General features: G+C 53.6%; 3 protein-coding genes across 6 annotated transcripts; 1 reads left to right on the top strand and 2 right to left on the bottom strand.

Annotated features, from left to right (window-relative positions):
- The first annotated feature begins 413 nt into the window (after positions 1-413).
- On the top strand, positions 414-15,137 carry Necab3 (N-terminal EF-hand calcium binding protein 3). Of its 4 annotated transcripts, none has more exons than XM_036184809.1 (13): positions 415-591; positions 2,220-2,244; positions 3,371-3,479; positions 4,116-4,141; positions 4,311-4,408; positions 11,543-11,679; positions 11,965-12,083; positions 12,244-12,323; positions 12,426-12,479; positions 12,805-12,932; positions 13,094-13,171; positions 14,184-14,275; positions 14,372-15,137. In XM_036184809.1, the coding sequence occupies exons 1-13, from the start codon at positions 490-492 to the stop codon at positions 14,398-14,400; spliced, it is 1,077 nt and encodes a 358-aa protein (XP_036040702.1). In that variant the 5' UTR covers positions 415-489; the 3' UTR covers positions 14,401-15,137. The 4 variants fall into 4 exon arrangements, with proteins under 4 accessions (XP_036040701.1, XP_036040702.1, XP_036040703.1 ...); XM_036184810.1 differs by having other exon boundaries at positions 12,820-12,932; XM_036184811.1 differs by having other exon boundaries at positions 12,838-12,932.
- Positions 5,652-7,357, bottom strand: Actl10 (actin like 10). Its single transcript, XM_036184812.1, has one exon. It carries the CDS (start codon positions 6,705-6,707, stop codon positions 5,838-5,840), a length of 870 nt encoding a protein of 289 aa, XP_036040705.1. The 5' UTR covers positions 6,708-7,357; the 3' UTR covers positions 5,652-5,837.
- C4H20orf144 (chromosome 4 C20orf144 homolog) lies at positions 8,573-10,012 on the bottom strand. The gene is made up of 3 exons (XM_036184813.1): positions 9,760-10,012; positions 9,430-9,528; positions 8,573-9,249 (listed from the first exon to the last, which is right to left on the bottom strand). The coding sequence occupies exons 1-3, from the start codon at positions 9,883-9,885 to the stop codon at positions 8,839-8,841; spliced, it is 636 nt and encodes a 211-aa protein (XP_036040706.1). The 5' UTR covers positions 9,886-10,012; the 3' UTR covers positions 8,573-8,838.
- Positions 15,138-18,625: the final 3,488 nt, after the last annotated feature.

Below are 18,625 nucleotides of genomic sequence, written 5' to 3' on the forward strand. Positions count from 1 at the left end.
TTGGAGCGTGTGTCTAGGACTGTCTTGGAAGTGAGAAAAACCAAAGTTTCTTGGAAGAGGTGATGGGGCTGAGATCTGGGAGAAGGGAGCGGTGACTGGGAATCCATGACATGCGTGAAACCCTAAGTCCTTTGAGCAAAGCATTTACAATTCCTTTGGCAATCTCTGGGGCGCCAGTTACTGACAGATGCCCAGGGTTGACAGCTTGTGGGTTTGACCTGTTATGGCTCCTGCACTTAGAGCTTTGACTGCCCACACCAGACTGCGTGGAGCGCCTGGTCCTGTTAAACTGGCAGGCTGTCATTGCCAGTAACCCCTGGGATGGCTCCTTACCCCACCCCTTTTGGAAGCCTCTTCCAGGCAGGGAAACCGAGGCCAGGTGGGGGCGGGGCCACGCTTGGGCCAATGGGCGCGCGCCCCGCCCCCAGCCAGCCTGGGCGGCCTGGGAACCGCAACCCGCAGCCTTGCGAGCCGGCGAGCCTCCGAGCCATGGCGTGCGCTGGGTTGCTCGCTGTGTGCTTGCTCCGGCCACCCGCGCCCCAGCCGCCACGACACCCCGCGCCTGCCGCGGGACACGCGCTTTTCCAGGATGTGAGTAGGGCTCCGGTGGGCGGGTGCAGGGCTCCCCAGGTCTCTGTACTCCATGTCTCTGTCTCTCCCTCCACATCTGTTTGGTTCTGCTTCCGTCCCTCTCCCAGATTATCTGTGACCCTGCTATTCTCAGCCCCCTGCCTTTGTGTTCCTCATGCTGTCTGCCGCTCCGTGTCTCTCCTTGTCCACCCCAAATGTGCCCAGTGGGGCTAGGGCTGTCAACACTCGGTCACAGCAGATATCACTGACCTGCTCCATTGCAGCCCCTGCTGGGCTGATGGGACATGGGAACCTCTGGACCTAGGAGCTCTGTCCTGCCCCAGAAGCCTCAGGCCTGACCCGAGGGTGGCAGAGTCCTACAGTTGGTAAGGGACTCCTCTCATGGACAGCAGGTGGCAGCATTGAAGCCCCCTTGTATGGCTAGAGAGCATCCTGACCTGACTCAGCCACTGCTCTGAGTCCCCAACCCCATCTTCCCCCGCCCCCAAACCTTTCACTGATGTACTCAGCCAGTCCTGGCCCTCTCCTACCCCTACCCCAGAGGTCCTTGCCGAGGGGAGAGACTGTGCCCCCTCCCCAATGCCCTAGTGACTCAGCACCTTGACCACGGTCCTTCAGGCCTGAGGAGACATGTTCCAGGTCACAGATGGAGTCAGGGGGCACAGCAGGATGTGGATGGAAGTGTCTTCATTCCAAGCTTAGCTCTCCTGTCTCACCTCCATTCCAGTTACCCCCGCCAGGCCATGCTGGGCTGCTGTGTGATCCCAACCTAGTAGAAGGCCTTCTCTGAGTCAGCCTAAGGGTTACATTAGTTGTTTAGACCAGTGACTCTGAGGGATTTGAGTGGAAGAGTTCAGCAGCCAGGACCCTGGCCTGTGGGGTTCTGCCCAGGCCTTGAACTTGATGCCCTTTGCTTGGCTGCTTTGGAGAACTGCGTGCTAGAAGGGAACTTGAGTATGCTCGATGCCTGCTTCATCACTGCCTCTACAAACAAAATCTGCTGGCCCTTGCCGCCCTCCTTGCCCCTCACACAAACGTGTATGCCCAGATGCCCAGTCTTTATGACGAGATGGCCTCTTCCCGAGCTTTGAAAGGGTTAAACTCAGGCTACTCCGTCACTACTAGTGGGAAAACCAAAGCATCCACAGAGGGGTAACCACTGCCCGCCAGCCTTCAGAGGCACAGGGGAAGTGCCTGTTCATTGAGGGTGGATGGAGAACGGAGTGGACTATGGGAGGACACAGAAGAGTCGGGGTTCGGGTCTGATGAGGCTTCCATGGCTCCTCAGGATGGAAATTGGTCCATCTGTCCAGACTTCCTCAAGCTGGGATCATGCCAAAGGCTGATACATCAGAGCGAACCCAGGCTAGACTCCAGCTGGGATAGAGCTGTCCAGGAGCACCACCCACCCACCGTGAAGCACCCTCAGCAGGAGGGAGCCGGCATTAGGACTTGCTGTGCGAGCTTCCTGTGCTACCTTGCTGGAGACTCCTGCAGGACTGCCCTAAGCAGGAGGAAGGCGACATAGGGGAGCTGGCTGGCCAGCTGGGGCCCCATTGGCCTGGGAGGGAGACCTCTGCCTCTCTGGCTCCACTCACAGCACCCACTCATTTCCCTTTGTCCCCTAGGTTTTTCGCAGAGCAGACAAGAATGGTGAGTGTGGCTTCTTCCCCTTGGGTCCCACACCGTGTGTGTGTGTGTGTGTGTGTGTGTGTGTGTGTGTGTGTGTGTGTGTAGGGGTGTGTGAGGCAGGGTAGGAGAGCTAGGGACTTGGAGGTACAGCCCAGAGTTAAGTCTTGAGACCCCCAAATGGGAGGTCAAACAAGGGACACTGCCTGGAGAACAGATGGTGTGCAGAATAGGGAGCAGGGAACTGTGGTTTGACCTGAGCCTGGAGGTGGGGGCTTATATTAAGCAGTACTTTAGCTCAGTGATGGGTGCTTGTACAAGACCTGGTGATGTCCTTACAACAGCTTGCTAGGTGGGAATTCCTCACTCCATCTCACAGGCAAAGGAATAGAGAATCAGAGAAGAGCATTCAATTGTCTAAGCCTTTAATTAGTGGGTCTGGGATATAGATCTGTGTGATACATCACCCTGTGCTCCCTGAACTAGGTGGTGGGGCACCCACTCAACCTCCACTTTTCTTCTCCCTGGGCATCCAGACTCGTGTGTTTCAGCCTCCTTGTGTCCCCACGTTTGTCCTTTCATGAGCCTCCATACTGGTGGGGACCACTGCTTTTAAGACACAGGCTCTCGGTGCATTCTGTGGCAGAGACTCCAGCCATCCCCAACTTTATCACTCAGATCCAATCCCAGCATCTTTAATCATCTTGTCCCTCTGCTCTCTGCTTACATGCTCCCTATGATGGGAAGCTCATTCTTATCCGAGCCAGTTTGCGGCTTTGTAGAGTCCCATTGTTAGACAGCTTCACCTGCCTCTCTGTGACCTAGGGTAAGGCTAGTCTATGGGACCAGGGGCTGTGTCCCTAAGTCCTAAGCCATGCTCTGGTGTGTCCCAGGCTGCTCACTCATTTCCATTTGGCTGATACTGAGTCCCTACCAAATGCATCCTGTACAAGATGGGTCTTGTTTCCTTCAGCATATTCTTTTGGGGACTCTTGTCCTTTTGTCCAAAACAGTTAGGACCACCACTAAGGTCAGAACCCTACCTGGCTGAGTGATTGTGAATGCTGTCGGGCCTTTGGGGAGCCTGGATCTGGGGACAGGATGCAGCCAGGACTCAAGGACACCAACTCTATGCCTTGTCTCTCCCCAGATGATGGTAAGCTCTCATTTGAAGAATTCCAGAATTACTTTGCTGATGGGGTTCTCAGCTCAGCGGAGCTGCGGGAACTGTTCAGTGGCATCGATGGGCATCTCACCGAGTGAGTACAATGGAGGGATGGCTTGCTGTGCAGTGCCTGGCCAGGTTGTCCCAACCCACTGTGTTTCCTGCTGTCATGGCTCTTTCTGGAGGCCAGGGGGTGGGGAAAGACGCCGGGCCCAGTGCCAACTTTACCCACCCACCTACACCTTCTTCAGCTCCAGCCTTGTTGCCACACTGCTTCCAGCTGGGACCCCAGAATAACCAGGCTTGAGTCACTACCCGTGATCAGCCCTTCCATTCCCATGCAGAGGATGTCTGAGGACAGCTGGGTTCTGCCTGCCTCCTCCTGTGGATGCAGGTGCAGGAATACACATCTTCCCACGCGTCCATATACACACATCTGGTTCAAGTGTACACTCCTTCCCTGCTTCTTCGCCTGGGGACACACACACCATGAACATGCACAGCTGCTCTGCTCTGCTTTCCTCCCCTTCCCTCCCCTCCTCTCCCAGACTAGATCAGCACTCAAGGCTTCAAAGGCTTTGACTGACCCTTTGAAGTTCCTCTGCCCGCCTCCCCCCCAAACAGATACCATGTCAGGCTGAGTAAAAGGGACAGAGACACTAGCATCTATGTTCAGTTCACCAGGCGCAGGTTCTAAGAGTCTGAGGGATCTTTTCTCTTTCCCTCACAGCAATTTAGAAACTGAGAAACTGTGTGGTGAGTAGGCCTATGTTGGCCCTTGTGTCCCAGCCCCTGGGCAGGTGGGTGTGGTAAGGGATGCTTTATGGGCTATTCTCATGGGATGGGAAGGCTGGGGCCACTGAAGAATTCCAGGCTGGAGAGATTGGTGTGGGCTGGATCCCTTGAGCACCTTTTCTGCCTACAGACTATTTCTCCAAACATCTGGGTGTCTATCGGCCTGTGCTGGCTGCACTGGAGTCCCTGAACCGTACGGTGCTCACCGCTATGGACACTACAAAGCTGGTAAGTACTGGGAAGGGCCTATGGGGAACCTGAAATGATGGCTCGGTGGGAGACTTTGCTGCTGTGGCTCAGGGCTGTGGAAATGGAGCTCGGGTTCAGATTCTGGTCTTCCCACTTGATGACTACCCTTTACTTCCTGATCCACAGTTTCCTCTTCTATAAACCAGAGGTGATAATGAACAATTAGTGGGTCATGGTGGCTCACACCTGCAATCTAACTCAGGAGACAGAGGCTGTCAGTTTCTGGCCAGCCTGGCTAGAGTGAGACCCTGTTGGGGGAGGAAGAGGCAGAGATCTAGTGTTTTGATCTTTGCTCTGTTCCCAGTACCCCACACAAGTCAGCCAATATAGTAGGTTTTTGTTGGCCTGTTGTAATTGCTGGGGGCTCTCAAGCCAAGATCCTGCAGGCATGGGCTAGGACTCAGATGAGTGTATACATGTCCACAGGTGTGTAGAGCCTATGAGGCAGGGCCTAACCTCAGTATATGTTAGAAGGCAGGTGTGTATATATATATATGCCTACCAGTTTGTTGGCCTATATTATAACCTGTGTAGACAAATATTGGCAGCCAGGGCTCCAGACCCTTAGTGACCAAAACCAAAACCAAAACCAAACCAAACAGACAAACAAACAAACAAAAAAACCCAAAACCCTCCCTTTATGTGTCAAGAACCGTCTCTGCCAGGATTAGGTATTAGCTTACACTTTCTTCTTTTTGGAGATGGTTTCTCTGTGTAGCCCTGGCTGTCTTGGAACTTGATCTGTAGACCAGGCTGGCCTTGAACTCACAGAGATCCACCCGCCTCTGCCTCCTGAGTGCTTGGGGTTAAAGGCATGCGGCACCCCTGCCTGGTAGTAGCTTGCACTTTTAACCCCAACACTTAGGGGAGACAGGAGAACTTGAGACTGAACCCAGCCTGGGCATATAGTTGAGATCCTGTCTCAAAAACTAGAGAGAACTGCTCCCCCTTCTGGGGGTGGTGTGAACAGGTCTGGGGCCTTTCTGACTACCTGGTTTTTTGTTTTGGTTTTGGTACGTGAGGACAGACCCTAAGATCTTGCACATGCCAATCACTGCTCTCTGACCCCACTTTCTACAGACAAGGGGAAACTGAGAGCTAACGATCCCGAGTCACAGCTAGCAACAGGGCTTCTCGTTCCCTCATGTAAGAGTTTTTTCAAGTGTTGGTCTTTGTGCCTGGCCCTGCTGGACTGACATTCTCTGAACTGGTGGTTTGGGTATGAAATGAAAGCAAAATGAGGGCCAGTGTTAGCCCCCAAAGGGCAAAGGGTAGCCCATCCACATATAACCCCACCAGTTGCAAACACTTCAATCTGTTTATCCGATTCTCCATGTTAGGACAGCATTGCCGCCTCTGTTCCTGCAGTACCCCCGGTGCCACCATCCATTCTATTTCAGTAGAAAGCTCAATCGAACACTTCTCGCACCAGAAAAGGGCCATACTCCTCGTACATGGCCCGAGTCATCCAGCGGCACTCAAAGGAGTTCAAGGAGGCCATCATGGAACCTCCAGTCCACACAGCTGTGCCCCGCCCAGGCTGAGCCACCAGGCAGGGCTGCAAGGCCTGATACCCATGCCTCCGACACTGTGCCTGTAGCTCCAGATTCATGCGCTCCACAAAGCCGGGGAAAAGGGTGGAACCACCAGCCAGCACCACCGTATTGGCCAGCCGTGTCCGCAGTGTTGTGGGTATCTTCTGCAGTGCCTGGAAGGCCAGTGTGGGCAGTCCTGGCTCAGGGTGGCCTAGGAGACTTGGCTGGAAGAGGGGTTCAGGACAGCGGAAGCGCTCGCTGCCGAGGTGCACGTAGCAGCCATTGCCCAGGCAAAAACAGGCCCTCTGGTGGCGGGCAGGGTCACAGATATCACCCTGGAAATCTAGGGACACGTAACAGCAGCGCTTCTTGAGCTGTGTAACGGTCTTGCGGGGCAGAGCCTGCAGGGGAAGATCAGGAGATGCTGTCACCAGCAGGTCTCGAAAGTAGCGCGACAGGGTGCTGCCTGCCACGTTCAGACGGAAGGTGGCATTGTGCCATGAGTGACCTGCGTAGACGGGTGTGGCGTGGCACACTCCTGCGCCCGCCTCCACAGCCAGCCCACTGAATGCTCCGGTAGAGCAGAGTGCCAGCAGTGCCGTGCTGGCCATGTGGCACGCGGGTACTGCCAGGGCCTCGAACAGCAGTTCAGCCACCTTTTCTCTGCCCTCCGGTGGTGCTGATGGTGAGTCGCTCACCAGCACAGGCCACTGCTCGGGGCGAACCTGCAGGCATCCCACCATTAGGCGCTCCCACAGTCCCTCCAGTGCGTCCCAGTCAACCACCACACCGTGCTTGATGGGGTGTGCACGAGCCACGCCGCCCGCCAGCTCACAACCCCGAGGTCCGGGCAGCACAGGCTGGTCCCAACTTGGCCTCAGACTAGAGCTCTTCAGCACAACACGCGGCTGGACCTCCCCAGAGAAGCCCGCCTTGGTGAAGCCCGAGCCTTGGTCTACCACCACCGCCACGTGGTCCAATGAAGGCAGCCTGTGGGCGCGGCGGGTCCTGCGCACCGACGCCACCTTCTGGGCTCAGCGTGCCCCAAAGCCCTGAGGGCCTTCTGGGCAGCTAACCAGCCCTCAGTTCTCAGCTCCGCCTCTGACTAAGAGTGGCGGTTCCTTTTTGTGGCTCCACCCCAAAGCTGGGATTTGGCCCTCTTGGTCAGTACTTAATTCCTCCTTAGGGTCCCAGAGTCCCGGCTTCCTAGGAAGTCTCTTGGCGCAGGTCACCTAGCTTGGCTAGAGAGTCACCTGGCTGTGGAAGTGGGAAGGAATAGTTCGAGAAGAAAGGAACTTAGATTGGGTTCATTATGACCTCAGTCTTGTAGTGCTCCCCACCCCCTTCCTCCAGCATGGAGCTGGTGGCCGCCATTTGGGAGCCCACAATAGGGGCCTGGCTGACCAGCACAGCCTGTTAATTCTTCCTCCCAAATGCTTGGAGTATCTGTGTACTCCAGCCACATGTGCAGCTCTTCTATCTCAGTTCTAAAGAGAAAGCTCTCAACCACACATCTACAGCTACAATGAGGACTTTCTTATGCTCAGCCCTGATAGCCACACAGGGGGTCTGGCCTGACCCCTTCAGTTCTGAAGCTCACATAACCTTCACAAGTCCAAATCCTCCTTCGTGGTGTTTCTTCCTCCAAAAGGCAGCAATGAGCCTCACCTCCTGAATAGTCTATTTTCTTTAGGACCATTTACACATAGAAGACTCAGATGCACTTAAGCTAAAATAAGGATTACACAGATATTGGATGTTTTCTGAATCACAAGGACGAAATGGGTCTTGGGAAAAGAATCTAATCATAGGGTTGTAGTTAACTGGGAAGATCTCTTAAAGTTCCTAATTACAGTCCTGGGGAAGGGGATAATAGAGCCACTTTGGACCAAGCGTGCATGTGCTGAGAACCCTGCAACAGGACAATTACCTCTCAAGTAAATAGGTACTATGCTGTGCATAGGTCACACATTTCCCAGCATGATTCAAGCCTGTGGACAGTGACAGAAGTACATCCTTAAGTCCATGGCTTATGGGTCTAGTGGGCTGAGACCTCATCCTGCTTCCTCTGGCCCCGGGGGAAGCATTCTGAGTTGGTCATCAGTGTGAGGCAGGAAAGTCGACTCAGTTTTTATTTTCTGAAGCAATCTGTTGTACTGAACTCAAGACCCTCCTACCCCATCCTCATGAGTGCTAATATCACCCCAGCTGGACTACAACTGGAGATGGTAGCTTTAGTGTCTATTCTGGAAGCTGGGTGTGGGGTCCAAGAAAGCCAGCGGCATGCTGCTCCTCTCAGGAGTGATGTAAGCAGTAAGCCTGACACTGGAGACCACTGGTGGCAGGACCGGAAGAGCGGGGGGGGGGGGGGGGGCCAGGCACTGGGAGGTGCCCAGGGAAGGCAGGCTGGGGAGCTGGGAGGGCACATCCCAATTTTAGCCTTGGGTTTTAGTGGGGATAGTGGAGAAAGAGTGGGAGCTATGTGCAGGGGCATGAACTGCCTGAGACAGATTAGTTTGGACGAAGCTTCTGGCTACATGTGGGGTAGAGACTAGAACTGGGTACCTCGGGAGGAAAGTGCTTTGACTAAGAGACCTCAAGCCTTTGCTAGAAACACGTTCTCCCGAGCGTAGCCACGTATAGATTATTCAAGCTCACCTTGAGCCTGTAGATCTGGCATGCGCTGACCTTTGTGCTACAAAGATAAAAGCAGCCCTAGCTCCAGGTCATGACGGTGGCTGTTCTAAGTACCTACTCACCCGGGGCCTCAGCTTTGACCCTGGACCCGACGGCTGGGACAGAGGTGGCAGACGCCCAGGTTGCTATGTGCTCTTTATTGAGCAGAGCCCTGGCACTGGGGGCCGCGCCAGGCACTCAGGGCCGCGGGCGAGGGCAGCGGCGCCGCTTGCGCGGCTGCTCCTCACGGGGGTCGCCTTCACCGCAGGCTTCGCGGTGGGTCAGCAGATGCGCATACAGCGGCTGCCAGCCCTGCGGGGCCTTGGCCCCGGTCCCCCGCCCGCCTGCCCCGCGACGCCCTTCCTCCTGCAGCCGCGCGTCCAGCTGCAGCAGCAGCACCAGGATCCTTTTCATCTCCCGCGCGCGCGCGCCTTCGCGCCTGTCCACGCCGTCGCCTGCCCCACGCAGCATGGGCGCCACCGCTGGGAAGCACGTCGTCGGGGCGCCGAGCGCATCCTCGGCCGGCCGCCCGGGCCGCACATACGGGCCCGCTGCTGCCTCGGCCAGCTGTTGCCGCTTATCCAGCGGGAAAAGCAGGACGATCTTGGTCTGGGTGGGCGGGTTGTGAGGGGAAGAGCGCGCCCTGGCAGGGTCTGAAGCCACTCCCGCGCCTCTGGAAGACCCAACCTCCCGAACCCCACGGTGCCATCAGGGCCGTTCACCCCGCACCCCGGGACCCTGCCTCCTCACAGGAACCCATCGTCCACCCTAGGCCGGTCCACTGCGTACTTTCCCAGCCTTGATGCGGGTGTTCTCACCCACCCGGGTGGAGTCAGGGGCCTCTCGCCATTGAAAGAAGGGGAAAGTGATGTGTTGTGAAGCTGTGGGCTGGAGAGAGGAAGTAAAGGACATTCCATGTCTGTGGACCCAGTGACACCTATGCCTGACCCATGGTTAAGAGAGCCCCATCTTCTGCTCTTGCTTCTGGGACCCCTATACCGCCTATATGGGCTTAGGGACCCTCCTCCTCTAAAGAGATTCTCTAACCCCTCTCATGCCCCTGGGTCTAAAGGCATAGACTCGAGCACCCAGCATCCCTTCGGGCCTCCCCGTACTCACACTTGGTTTCTTCCGCTTGAGGTGGCTGAAGAACTGCTTGTGACGGGCCTTCTCCATGCCAGGCGGCCTGTCCTTGCTGGCCTGACTGGGTGCTTTGGTCCTCTTGTGGGAACTGCTGTTTCCCATGGTAGGACTGTTCACTAGAGGCCACTGCCCATGCTGCCTCGGCCCGGCCCTCTACCCTGGGGTCCGTTTGGCCCCGCCCCACCAAGTGAACAGCATTGTGAGCTCACAAGTGACCTCACCACACCAAAGCTCTGCTCCTCCCCGGAACTCCCCAGAGAATCCCGCCTGTATTCACTGTCTATAACCTCTTCTGGTCTCAACTTCTCAGCTGCATAGAGGGAAATTTCTGTGGCTTTAATATGAATCCTGGCCTGCCATTAATTGGGTGCTTAACCTTGGCTAAGGTTCAACCTCTCAAGGCCCCAGATACGAAGTGGAGTCAACTATGGTTCCTACAAATTATGATGGTTAAATGAAATTCCTGGTATGAATCTGGTATGGGGTGGGTGGTTCTTCCAACCAGGTTTTTTGGTTGCAAAACAGCAGAAAACTGATCAGTCCTCGTATACCTCCAAAGGGAAGTTACTGAAAAGATGTCATGGAAACAGACCCACAGTCTTCAGGACAGGCACCAGGCACTAGTCTATCTCTTTTGTTATAAGCCTGGTCCAGAAGGTACCATCTTGGTTAAGCTAAGGCAGGTGACAGGCAAGAAATGAAGCTCATGATAGATGGTGCTGTGAGGCCTGGCTCTTCATGGCTCCCCAAGACTCCCATCTTAGGTGTGGGTGTGTGGTGGGGGTGAGGGCTTCTAAGGGCATCCTGACCATCCAGGTATGTAGCTGGGCAGATTACTAACGATATGTTCCACAATAGTGGTGCATTTTCACATTGAGAGCTCTGACTGCAGGCACTAGGCTTAGCCCTATGTAGCAAGTACCTGAGAGGAACCTCAATTCAGTCTGGTAGGAGAAATGGATGCACAAGGGAAAGCAGCTGAGGAGTGTGAGTATCCCAAGAGGCAGGGTCAGCCTCCCGGTCTCTGCTTCCCTTCAAGCAGCTGAGGGGAGGCTGGTAGTGTGGACTGGGGTCAGTTCAGAGGGGTGTGTGTGTGTGTGTGTGTGTGTGTGTGTGTGTGTGTGTGTGTCTTCAGTGACCTGAATGTTTTGAATATACAGCATTTAGCAAAATCCATGCAGTAAATGTTGGTTACTTAGGTTGGTGAATGGAATAATGAAAGAACAAACAAACACATATGCAGATTGTGAGTTTGGGTCCAGAAGGTCAGAAAGAAGCTATATCACACATCATTTTGTGCCAAGTGTAAAATTGGCCTTACTGCCCTGCGCCTACACCCTGTCTGGCTGTGCCCAGGAGCATCACTGGCTGTGGCAAAGATGAGGATGAGCCTTAACAGAGAAGAGAAATTGAGATCCAAGAAAACCAGTGTACTAGTGGGCTGTGATCCTTATGAGTCAGCTTCATACCTGCCAGGAAGAAAAAAAAAACCCAGTCTGGACCAGAAAAGGCGCTGTAGAAGCTGGGCACAGTGGTGCCCACCTTTAATTCTAGTAGTGGGAGGTGTAGGCAGAATGATCATGAATTCAGCCTGTGCTAAAAACTAAGACCCAGTCTCAAAACAAACCTAGAAAGGGAGTGACTGGCCTTGTGCAGGGCCTGCATGCTCTGCATCTTTCCCTGCTGCTCTGATGAGCATGACGCAGGCAGGCAGCATGGTAAGCTACTTCTTCAGTCACACCTCTCTGCCCTGCCACAGGAATATGAACAGGCCTCCAAGGTGGACCAGTTTGTCACACGATTCCTGCTTCGAGAGACTGTGAATCAGCTACAAGCCCTGCAGAGCTCCCTGGAGGGGGCATCAGACACCTTGGAGGCCCAGGCCCGTGGTCAGCGGTATGTGAGAGTGCTGTTGGCCTGCCATCCGGTGTGTGAGTGCTTTTTGTTCCTGTATTCCAAACTCTGCAGTGTCATGGTCCACCCAGCCTTCTGGAAGCCACATTCTTGGACAGGGAGGCTATGAGCTGGTGGTTTAGGGGCTGGGCTTCAAAGACCTTTGAGACCTGTCTTGCCCCACCTAAGCTTGGTCCTGTACTAGAATCCCAGTCCTTGACCCTATGGGTCTAACCCCAGTCCTTGACCCTATGGGTCGTGGGGGAAGGCTGACCTTCTATTTTCTAGGTTGGATGAAGAAAATATGGAATTGCACAGTAGGTCCCGGAGCAGCCGGCGGGCAGGACGAAGAGCTCTGAGGAGCATCAGCTGGTCACCAGCCTGGTCTCCTGGATCCTCTGATACAGGTGTGCTTGTGGCAGGGTAGGATCTGGTTGCACAGGGTCCAGGGAAGATGTGGTATCTCCTATTCTGTCAGGACTTTGCTCTGCCACTGTTCCCAGTTCACCCTGAGAGGACTCCCAGCTTCAGGGGCCGCTGGCTGATGTCCTCCTGGTCCCCCGTCAGGGTGGAATTCAGAGGCTGAGCTGCAGTGGCGGCTGCAGGTCAACCGCCTCCAGGAGCTCATAGACCAGCTTGAATGCAAGGTAAGTAGCTGGGTGGCCAGTGCCCCTCAGAGAGGACTTCTGTGGCACCTGCCCAAACTAATACATGTTAGAGGCTCAGCCTATAGTCTGTGTCCCTTGCAGGCACCCCGGCTGGAACCCCTGCATGAAGAGGACCTTGCTAAGGGTCCTGACTCGGTGAGCTTGGGAACCCATGAAGAAGGGTAATGGTTCTCCACTCAGACCTGGTAGGCAGGTGCTGGGTTCTGTTCTTGCTCTATGACCTTCTTGGGTTTTCTGTTCTCTCACCTGTATCTCTGAAAGTCAGGCCTGAGGTAGGGATGGAAGCTAGAGGTATAGTGGGAGGTGGTACAGCAGAGAGGGTCAGTGGTTCTCCTGGAGGATGGAGTCAAAGATGCTGGGAGGTCTTGATGGTTGTAGGGACCATCCCCCAGGGGGCAGATCTGAACCGTATTAGGAAGGGTGAGGTTATACTCTGAGGCCAGCTTACCGCAGTGGCTAGCTGCTCTCTTGCCAGCACATCCTTGTGGCGCAGAGGCAGGTGCAGGTGGCAGAGGACGCCCTGCAGGATTTTCATCGTGCCCTGTGCTGCTACATGAACTTCACACGGGCCCAGAGCCATTGTCTGCAGTGAGTCCCTGACTAGCTAGTGGGGTGGCTGAGGTGGGCAGGAGTGAGCAGGGAGGGATGGTGGGCTGGGTACGATGAGCAGGGCTCCTGTGAGACCCTTGGCAGGAAGGCAATGGTGGTCATAGTCCTGGTCCAGCCTGGCTACCTCTTTGGCTCTGCAGTGTGTCTGCCCAGAAGATGCTAGACCATGCTGCCTTCACCCTATATGAGTTCTGGCAGGATGAAGCCTCTTGGAGAAGGTGAGTGGTGGTTTAACATCCGACACTAAGAATGGGCTCTGGAGGGGTTCAAACCAGGTTCAAGTCCTATTTTCCTGTTCACTGGCTGTGCACCTTAAGATAACTTACCTAACACATCTGGGTCCCAGATGAGATGATGTGTAAAGAATGAATGCAAATTAGGTATTGAGTGTATGCCTGTTGTATCAACACTGAAGGTAGAGGCAAGAGAGCTCAGAGTTCAAGGTCAGCCTGGGCTACGAAGCAAATTCAGCAAAGCCCTGTCTCAAAACAAACAAACAAAAACAACTGTAGCTAGAATTTTCCTGCCTGGCCCACGGTCAGGACAAATCTCTCTCACCCTCCAGTCCTGAAGCTGCTCAGACCCAACCAAGTAAACACACAGAGATTTATATTGCTTACAAACTGTATGGCCACAGCAGGCTTCTTGTTATCTAGTTCTTCTTTCTTAAATTAACCCATTTCTATTAGTCTATAAGTTGCCACATGGCTTGTGGCTTACTGGTACCTTACATTTCGATTTTCATGGCGGTGGCTGTCAGTGTCTCTCTGCCTCAGCCTTCCACTTCCCAAAATTCTCCTTTCTGCTTGTCCCGCCTATACTTCCTGCCTGGCTACTGGCCAATCAGCATTTTATTTATACAGTGCAATGTCCACAACAGACAACAGATAGAATAACACAAGTTGGCCATGGCTGCACAAACCTAAAACCCCAGCACTTGAAAGGCAAAGGCAGGAGGATCAATGGATTGTCTAGCCTGGACTACATAACAAGACCCTGTCTAACATAAACTCAGTGTATGCCCCTGTGCTAGGTGCCTTTAGTCAGTCCCTGCAGTAATCTAGTGATGTAGGCACCTTGTTTCCATTTTACTGAGGGGAAGACTGAGGGTAGAACCAGCAGAGGAAGAGTTGGTGTGTGAGTCCAGGCAACAGGACTAATCCTGGGTAACCGGAGCACTGATCTAAGAGTAGATGGCTGCAGCCTCTGTCTATTTCATGGCCCTCCCAGGCACCAGCAGTCGCCCTGCAGCAAGGCCTTCCAGCGCACCCTCATCGATCATCTGCAGGCCCCGGACACCCTCACCACTGTGTTCTTTCCAGGTGCGCTGTACCCCCGGGCTCCAAACAGCCTTGGGGGCAGCCCCAGGAGGGGCAGCCCCCCACATAACTCCTAACCCCCCAACCTCTCACCCACAGCCTCCTGGTGGATTATGAATAATAACTGAGTTGGGTCTGCTTAAGCTGGTGACTCTGCAGCCTGTCACTCTAGACCCTTCTGCACTGGTCAACTCTACACTAAGACCAAGGAGCCTGCCTATTCTCAGGCTAAGGGCCTGGTCAGCTGGTAGAGGGTTTCGGCCCAGGGATTGGGGTCTGGGCTGCTTGCTCATTTCTTTCTTTTACTGTTTGTGGCTTCCAAGCACCTAGGCTTCTGCCTGACTCAGGAAGCCCAGATTCTGGTCCCCTTTCCTCGGCCTTCTTGTATGACCCAGGCAGATTCCTTCCCTCTCTGGTGGCCTAGGGGTGTCCTGCTTTCTGCTTGCTGTTTTGGGGTTAGGTTTCTGTTCTTCCTCAACCAGTGGCAGAACCAGGGCTGATGCTCAGGGACCCCCTCAAACCCTGGAACCTTGACCCCTGAGGCTAGGCCAACTCAGTCCGTAGTGTAGAGTAGAAACCTGGGTATCTATCACACTTCTGGGTCAGCCCTAGAATTTCTAGCATCAGTGGCTGTACCAGAGACCTCTGGAGGATCCTGGGTTGGTTTGCATGTCATCTGCATATCATTTGCATGCTCTCACCCACCCACTCTCAGGGCACTATGAGAAGCCCCAAGAAGACCTTGCAGAGTAGCAATAATTTGGGCCTAGAGTTCCCTGTTGCCCCCAGAGATCTCTGAACCCAAGTGTGGGACCCCAGCACAGAGGCAATAAAGTTGGTGGTCACTTGTGGTGTTGCCTCTGTCTGTCTGTCTGTCTGTCTTCTCTCTCTTGGTCATGCCAGGCTTTCCTGGCCACCTACATGTGAAACTCAGGGAAGGAAGTTTCAGGTGGTTCCCAGGTAAAACTGCCTCACGGGCAGAGGAAGCTTCGTCATTACTCTCAGCTCAAGGCTACACCCCAGACCCTGCTTCCAGAGCCTTGCCTGGGAAGATGAACGAGAAGTCCAAGCTCAGCTCCACCCTACAGAGCCTTCTCGGTGTTCCAAAGAGCCTGCTTGGTTGGATTTCTGAGTGGACCTATCTCATGACAGAACCTGCCAAGCTAGGCTGTCCTAACCACTGTCTTCTAATAGCATATCCAGGAATCCTACCAGCCATAGCAAGGCAGGGGAACTCCTACAGGGCAAGACTGAGAAGTAACTAATGGGACACCTTTAGTGACGCTCTTCAGGAAGGAGCACTGAAGAATGGACATCACCTGTCTCACATGTGAGGATCCCAAGCTCTGAGTGGCAAGGATACTCAACTCCAGTTAACCAAGGGAAGCCAAATGAGGGATCCTGAGACGAAGGGAAAGGCAGAAGCCTGGGGGTACAGCTGAGGAAGTGGGGCTCTTAAGGAGCTTCATTGTGGACGCTGCAGTGGGTTTGAAGCCAAGGCTGGTGGCCAGGGTCCTAATGCTGCTTTATTCATGTCCCTGTGTGCCTGACTGCCAGATCCTTGCTGGATGCTGGGGTGTGGCCAGAAAAGCATCCCTGCTGGCAAGAGTGCAGATCTGACCTCCAGGCAGCATCTTTTCTGTTGTTCTCTCTAGTGGCCTCAGTAGAGGCCTGGATGTCTTGGGGCTATCACCTGAACCCAGCAGGCTCCAGAATGTGCTACCAGTGTCTGTTCCACATGGGCCCTGGGCCTCCTTGGAGAGGTTTGTTACCCACACTGTGGTTTCAGTGTCTCCTTAGAGAGGGAACTAGTGTGTGAGGAATGATCCCTGCTCTCAGCCCTGTGTGGCACCGCCCACCCCTCAAACCAACAATAATAACAAACTCCCACAACTAAAGGCATGAGTGGAAGCAGATAGGCTTGCAGTGGATAAGCCTTGGGATCCACAGAAGAACAAAGGCAAAACCCACATCACCAAAACCCCATCACCGTCTGTGTGTTGTATGCATGTACTGGCCAGAGGACAACCTCAGGTGTGGTTCCTCAGCTTCTAGTTTAATATGTTTTTAAAGACAATGTCTCAGTGATCTGGAACTTGCTGAGGCTTTGCTGGCTGGCCAATAAGCCCCAGGGATCCAGCTGTCTCTACTTATCTAGTACTGAAAGCTCAACCTCTCCTGGCTTTTTAAAAATAAGGGTTCTGGGGATTGAATTCAGGTCTTCTTAAAAAAGTTACCGACTGAGCTAGCTCACCAGCCCCTTGCTATGTTTTTGAGATGAGATCTTACTATGTAGCCCAGGTTGGCCTGGAAATTGTGCTCTTCCTACCATTGCCCCTGGCCCCATTGATGTCTCAGAGATGCTACAGTCTCAGCCAGCTCCTCTGTAGGAGTGTTTATTATTATTATTCTCCTTCTCCTCTTCTTCCTTCCTTTTCTAATCTTTTCTTTTTCTTCTTCCTCATCTTTTTTTTTTTGTTTGTTTTGTTTTTTGAGACAGGCTTTCTGTGTGAGACAGCCCTGGCTCTCCTGGAACTTGTTTTGTAGACCAGGCTGACCTTGATCTTTGTAGACAAGAGAGCCACATGCCTCTGCTTCCCTATTGCTGGGATCAAAGGTGTGCACCGCCATGCCTGGCTTAAGGGAACATTCTTAATCTCATGTCCCAGGATGTTTACTGTTCAGCACTGAGTTAACTTTTTTTTTTTTTTTTTAACCTTTTTTGTTTTTTGGTTTTTTTCAAGACAGGGTTTCTTTACATAGCTTTGGCGCCTTTCCTGGAACTCACTCTGTAGCCCAGGCTGGCCTCGAACTCACAGGGATCCGCCTGGCTCTGCCTCCCCAGTGCTGGTACTAAAGGCATGCGATATCACTGCCTGGCCTGAGTTAACTTTTGAGACAAGGTCCCCAGATAAGCCTTGAGTTTGCTGAGATCTTCCTGCTCCAGCTTCCTAAGTGTGGGGACACTGGCCTAGACTAGACCTGGCCTTGAGGTTTTTCGTTTTAGACAGGGTCTTCATTATGTAGCTTGAACTCAGAGATCCACCTGCCCTTTGCCTTTCAAGTGTTGGGGTTATTGATTATTTTTATTTTATTCTTTTGAAATACTGGTGATTGAACCCAAGGTTTCATATATTACATGGGTGCTGTTCTACAGAGCTACAGCCTCAGCCTTTTCATTTTTTCTTAGTTTGGATAGTGTGAAACTTGGGTGATCCTCCTGCCTCGCCGTGCACTGCCATGCCTGACTTCTGTTTTAACTTTCGGTTAAGTGATAGGATCTCAGCAAGTTTCCAATTCGAGCCTTGAACTTTGGACTCCCCTGCCTCGGCCTCCCGAGATGCTGGGTTAGAGGCCTTTGCTACCAGGCCCACTAACTCTTACCTCATAAGCCACCTATACCCTTGCTCCCTTGCCGAGGGCTCAGAGCTCTAGGGAGGACACTGCACTCGGAGTATCTAGCCTGCTTTGGAGTCCTCTAGGAGAGTGACTTGGCTTGCGTTTTCCAAACAGGGGATCTTAGTGGGTGGAGGGGGTTTGCAGAAGAGCTGCAGAAAGGGGCAAAAGGGACAGAGTGAAGAGGGAGTATCAGAGAAGGCCAGGCCCCAGGCAGCTTGTCTTGGAGGGACAAGGTGCAAGAGGTGCAGCTGTGAGTCTGGAGTCTCAGCAATAGGAGGCTGAGGCTGGGGGAGAGGGGGGCACACTGTGTCTTCGATGATGTGTACTCTGACAGCCCACCTCATCTCTGTCTTGCATATTCACCATAACACACAGCTCAGGACAGCGACACAAAGTTTCCTCAGGCTGCACTATGTACCAGAAGGGAGTCCTCACCATGTTCATTCCTGTGGTCACCACATCCCTTTACTCAAGACCCTTCAATGGCTCCTATTTTCTTCTCTATTGACATCATCTCTTGTCTGATAGCTGAGGCCTTTCCCATTCCCAATTCATGCTGTCCCTTCCCCTAAGTCACATGCATGCTGCCGGGCCATCCCCAGCCTCCGTCACCCCTCCTTGACCTCCCACTGATGTCTACTCTACAGAACACTGCCTCTGCCTTTCAGCAGCAGGCCAAAGCCATCACCTCCACTCACCCTTGCCCTCAGAGCCTGCTGTGACTGGATCTGCAGTCCTCCCAACAGTTACTGGAGACGTGATCTGTGATAGGCACTAGGGATAATGAAATGTTAGCAACCAGGCCATGGCAGGCTGAGTGAAGCCAGCATTCTGGTCCTGTACTTAGCTGCCACTCCACCTTCCTGCCTACACCTGTGACTGGGGCTTGGCTTAGGGTCAGGCCAGGTGCAGTAACTTACACCAGCACCTGTTGATACAGCCTTTGAAAGATAA

This window comes from Onychomys torridus, chromosome 4 (assembly GCF_903995425.1).
Source record: "Onychomys torridus chromosome 4, mOncTor1.1, whole genome shotgun sequence".
Lineage (NCBI taxonomy): Eukaryota > Metazoa > Chordata > Mammalia > Rodentia > Cricetidae > Onychomys > Onychomys torridus.

Excerpts from the sequence above, each read along its gene's own strand:
- Necab3 (XM_036184808.1), top strand. The coding sequence starts at position 490 with ATGGCGTGCGCTGGGTTGCTCGCTGTGTGCTTGCTCCGGCCACCCGCG. Across the intron at positions 12,480-12,819 it reads TTGCTAAGGGTCCTGACTCG|CACATCCTTGTGGCGCAGAG; the intron begins GTGAGCTTGGGA and ends CTCTCTTGCCAG. Across the intron at positions 14,276-14,371 it reads CACCACTGTGTTCTTTCCAG|CCTCCTGGTGGATTATGAAT; the intron begins GTGCGCTGTACC and ends TCTCACCCACAG.
- Actl10 (XM_036184812.1), bottom strand. The coding sequence starts at position 6,707 with ATGGTGGGATGCCTGCAGGTTCGCCCCGAGCAGTGGCCTGTGCTGGTG.
- C4H20orf144 (XM_036184813.1), bottom strand. The coding sequence starts at position 9,885 with ATGGGAAACAGCAGTTCCCACAAGAGGACCAAAGCACCCAGTCAGGCC. Across the intron at positions 9,529-9,759 it reads TCAAGCGGAAGAAACCAAGT|CCCACAGCTTCACAACACAT; the intron begins GTGAGTACGGGG and ends TCCTCTCTCCAG. Across the intron at positions 9,250-9,429 it reads CCCGCATCAAGGCTGGGAAA|ACCAAGATCGTCCTGCTTTT; the intron begins GTACGCAGTGGA and ends CCGCCCACCCAG.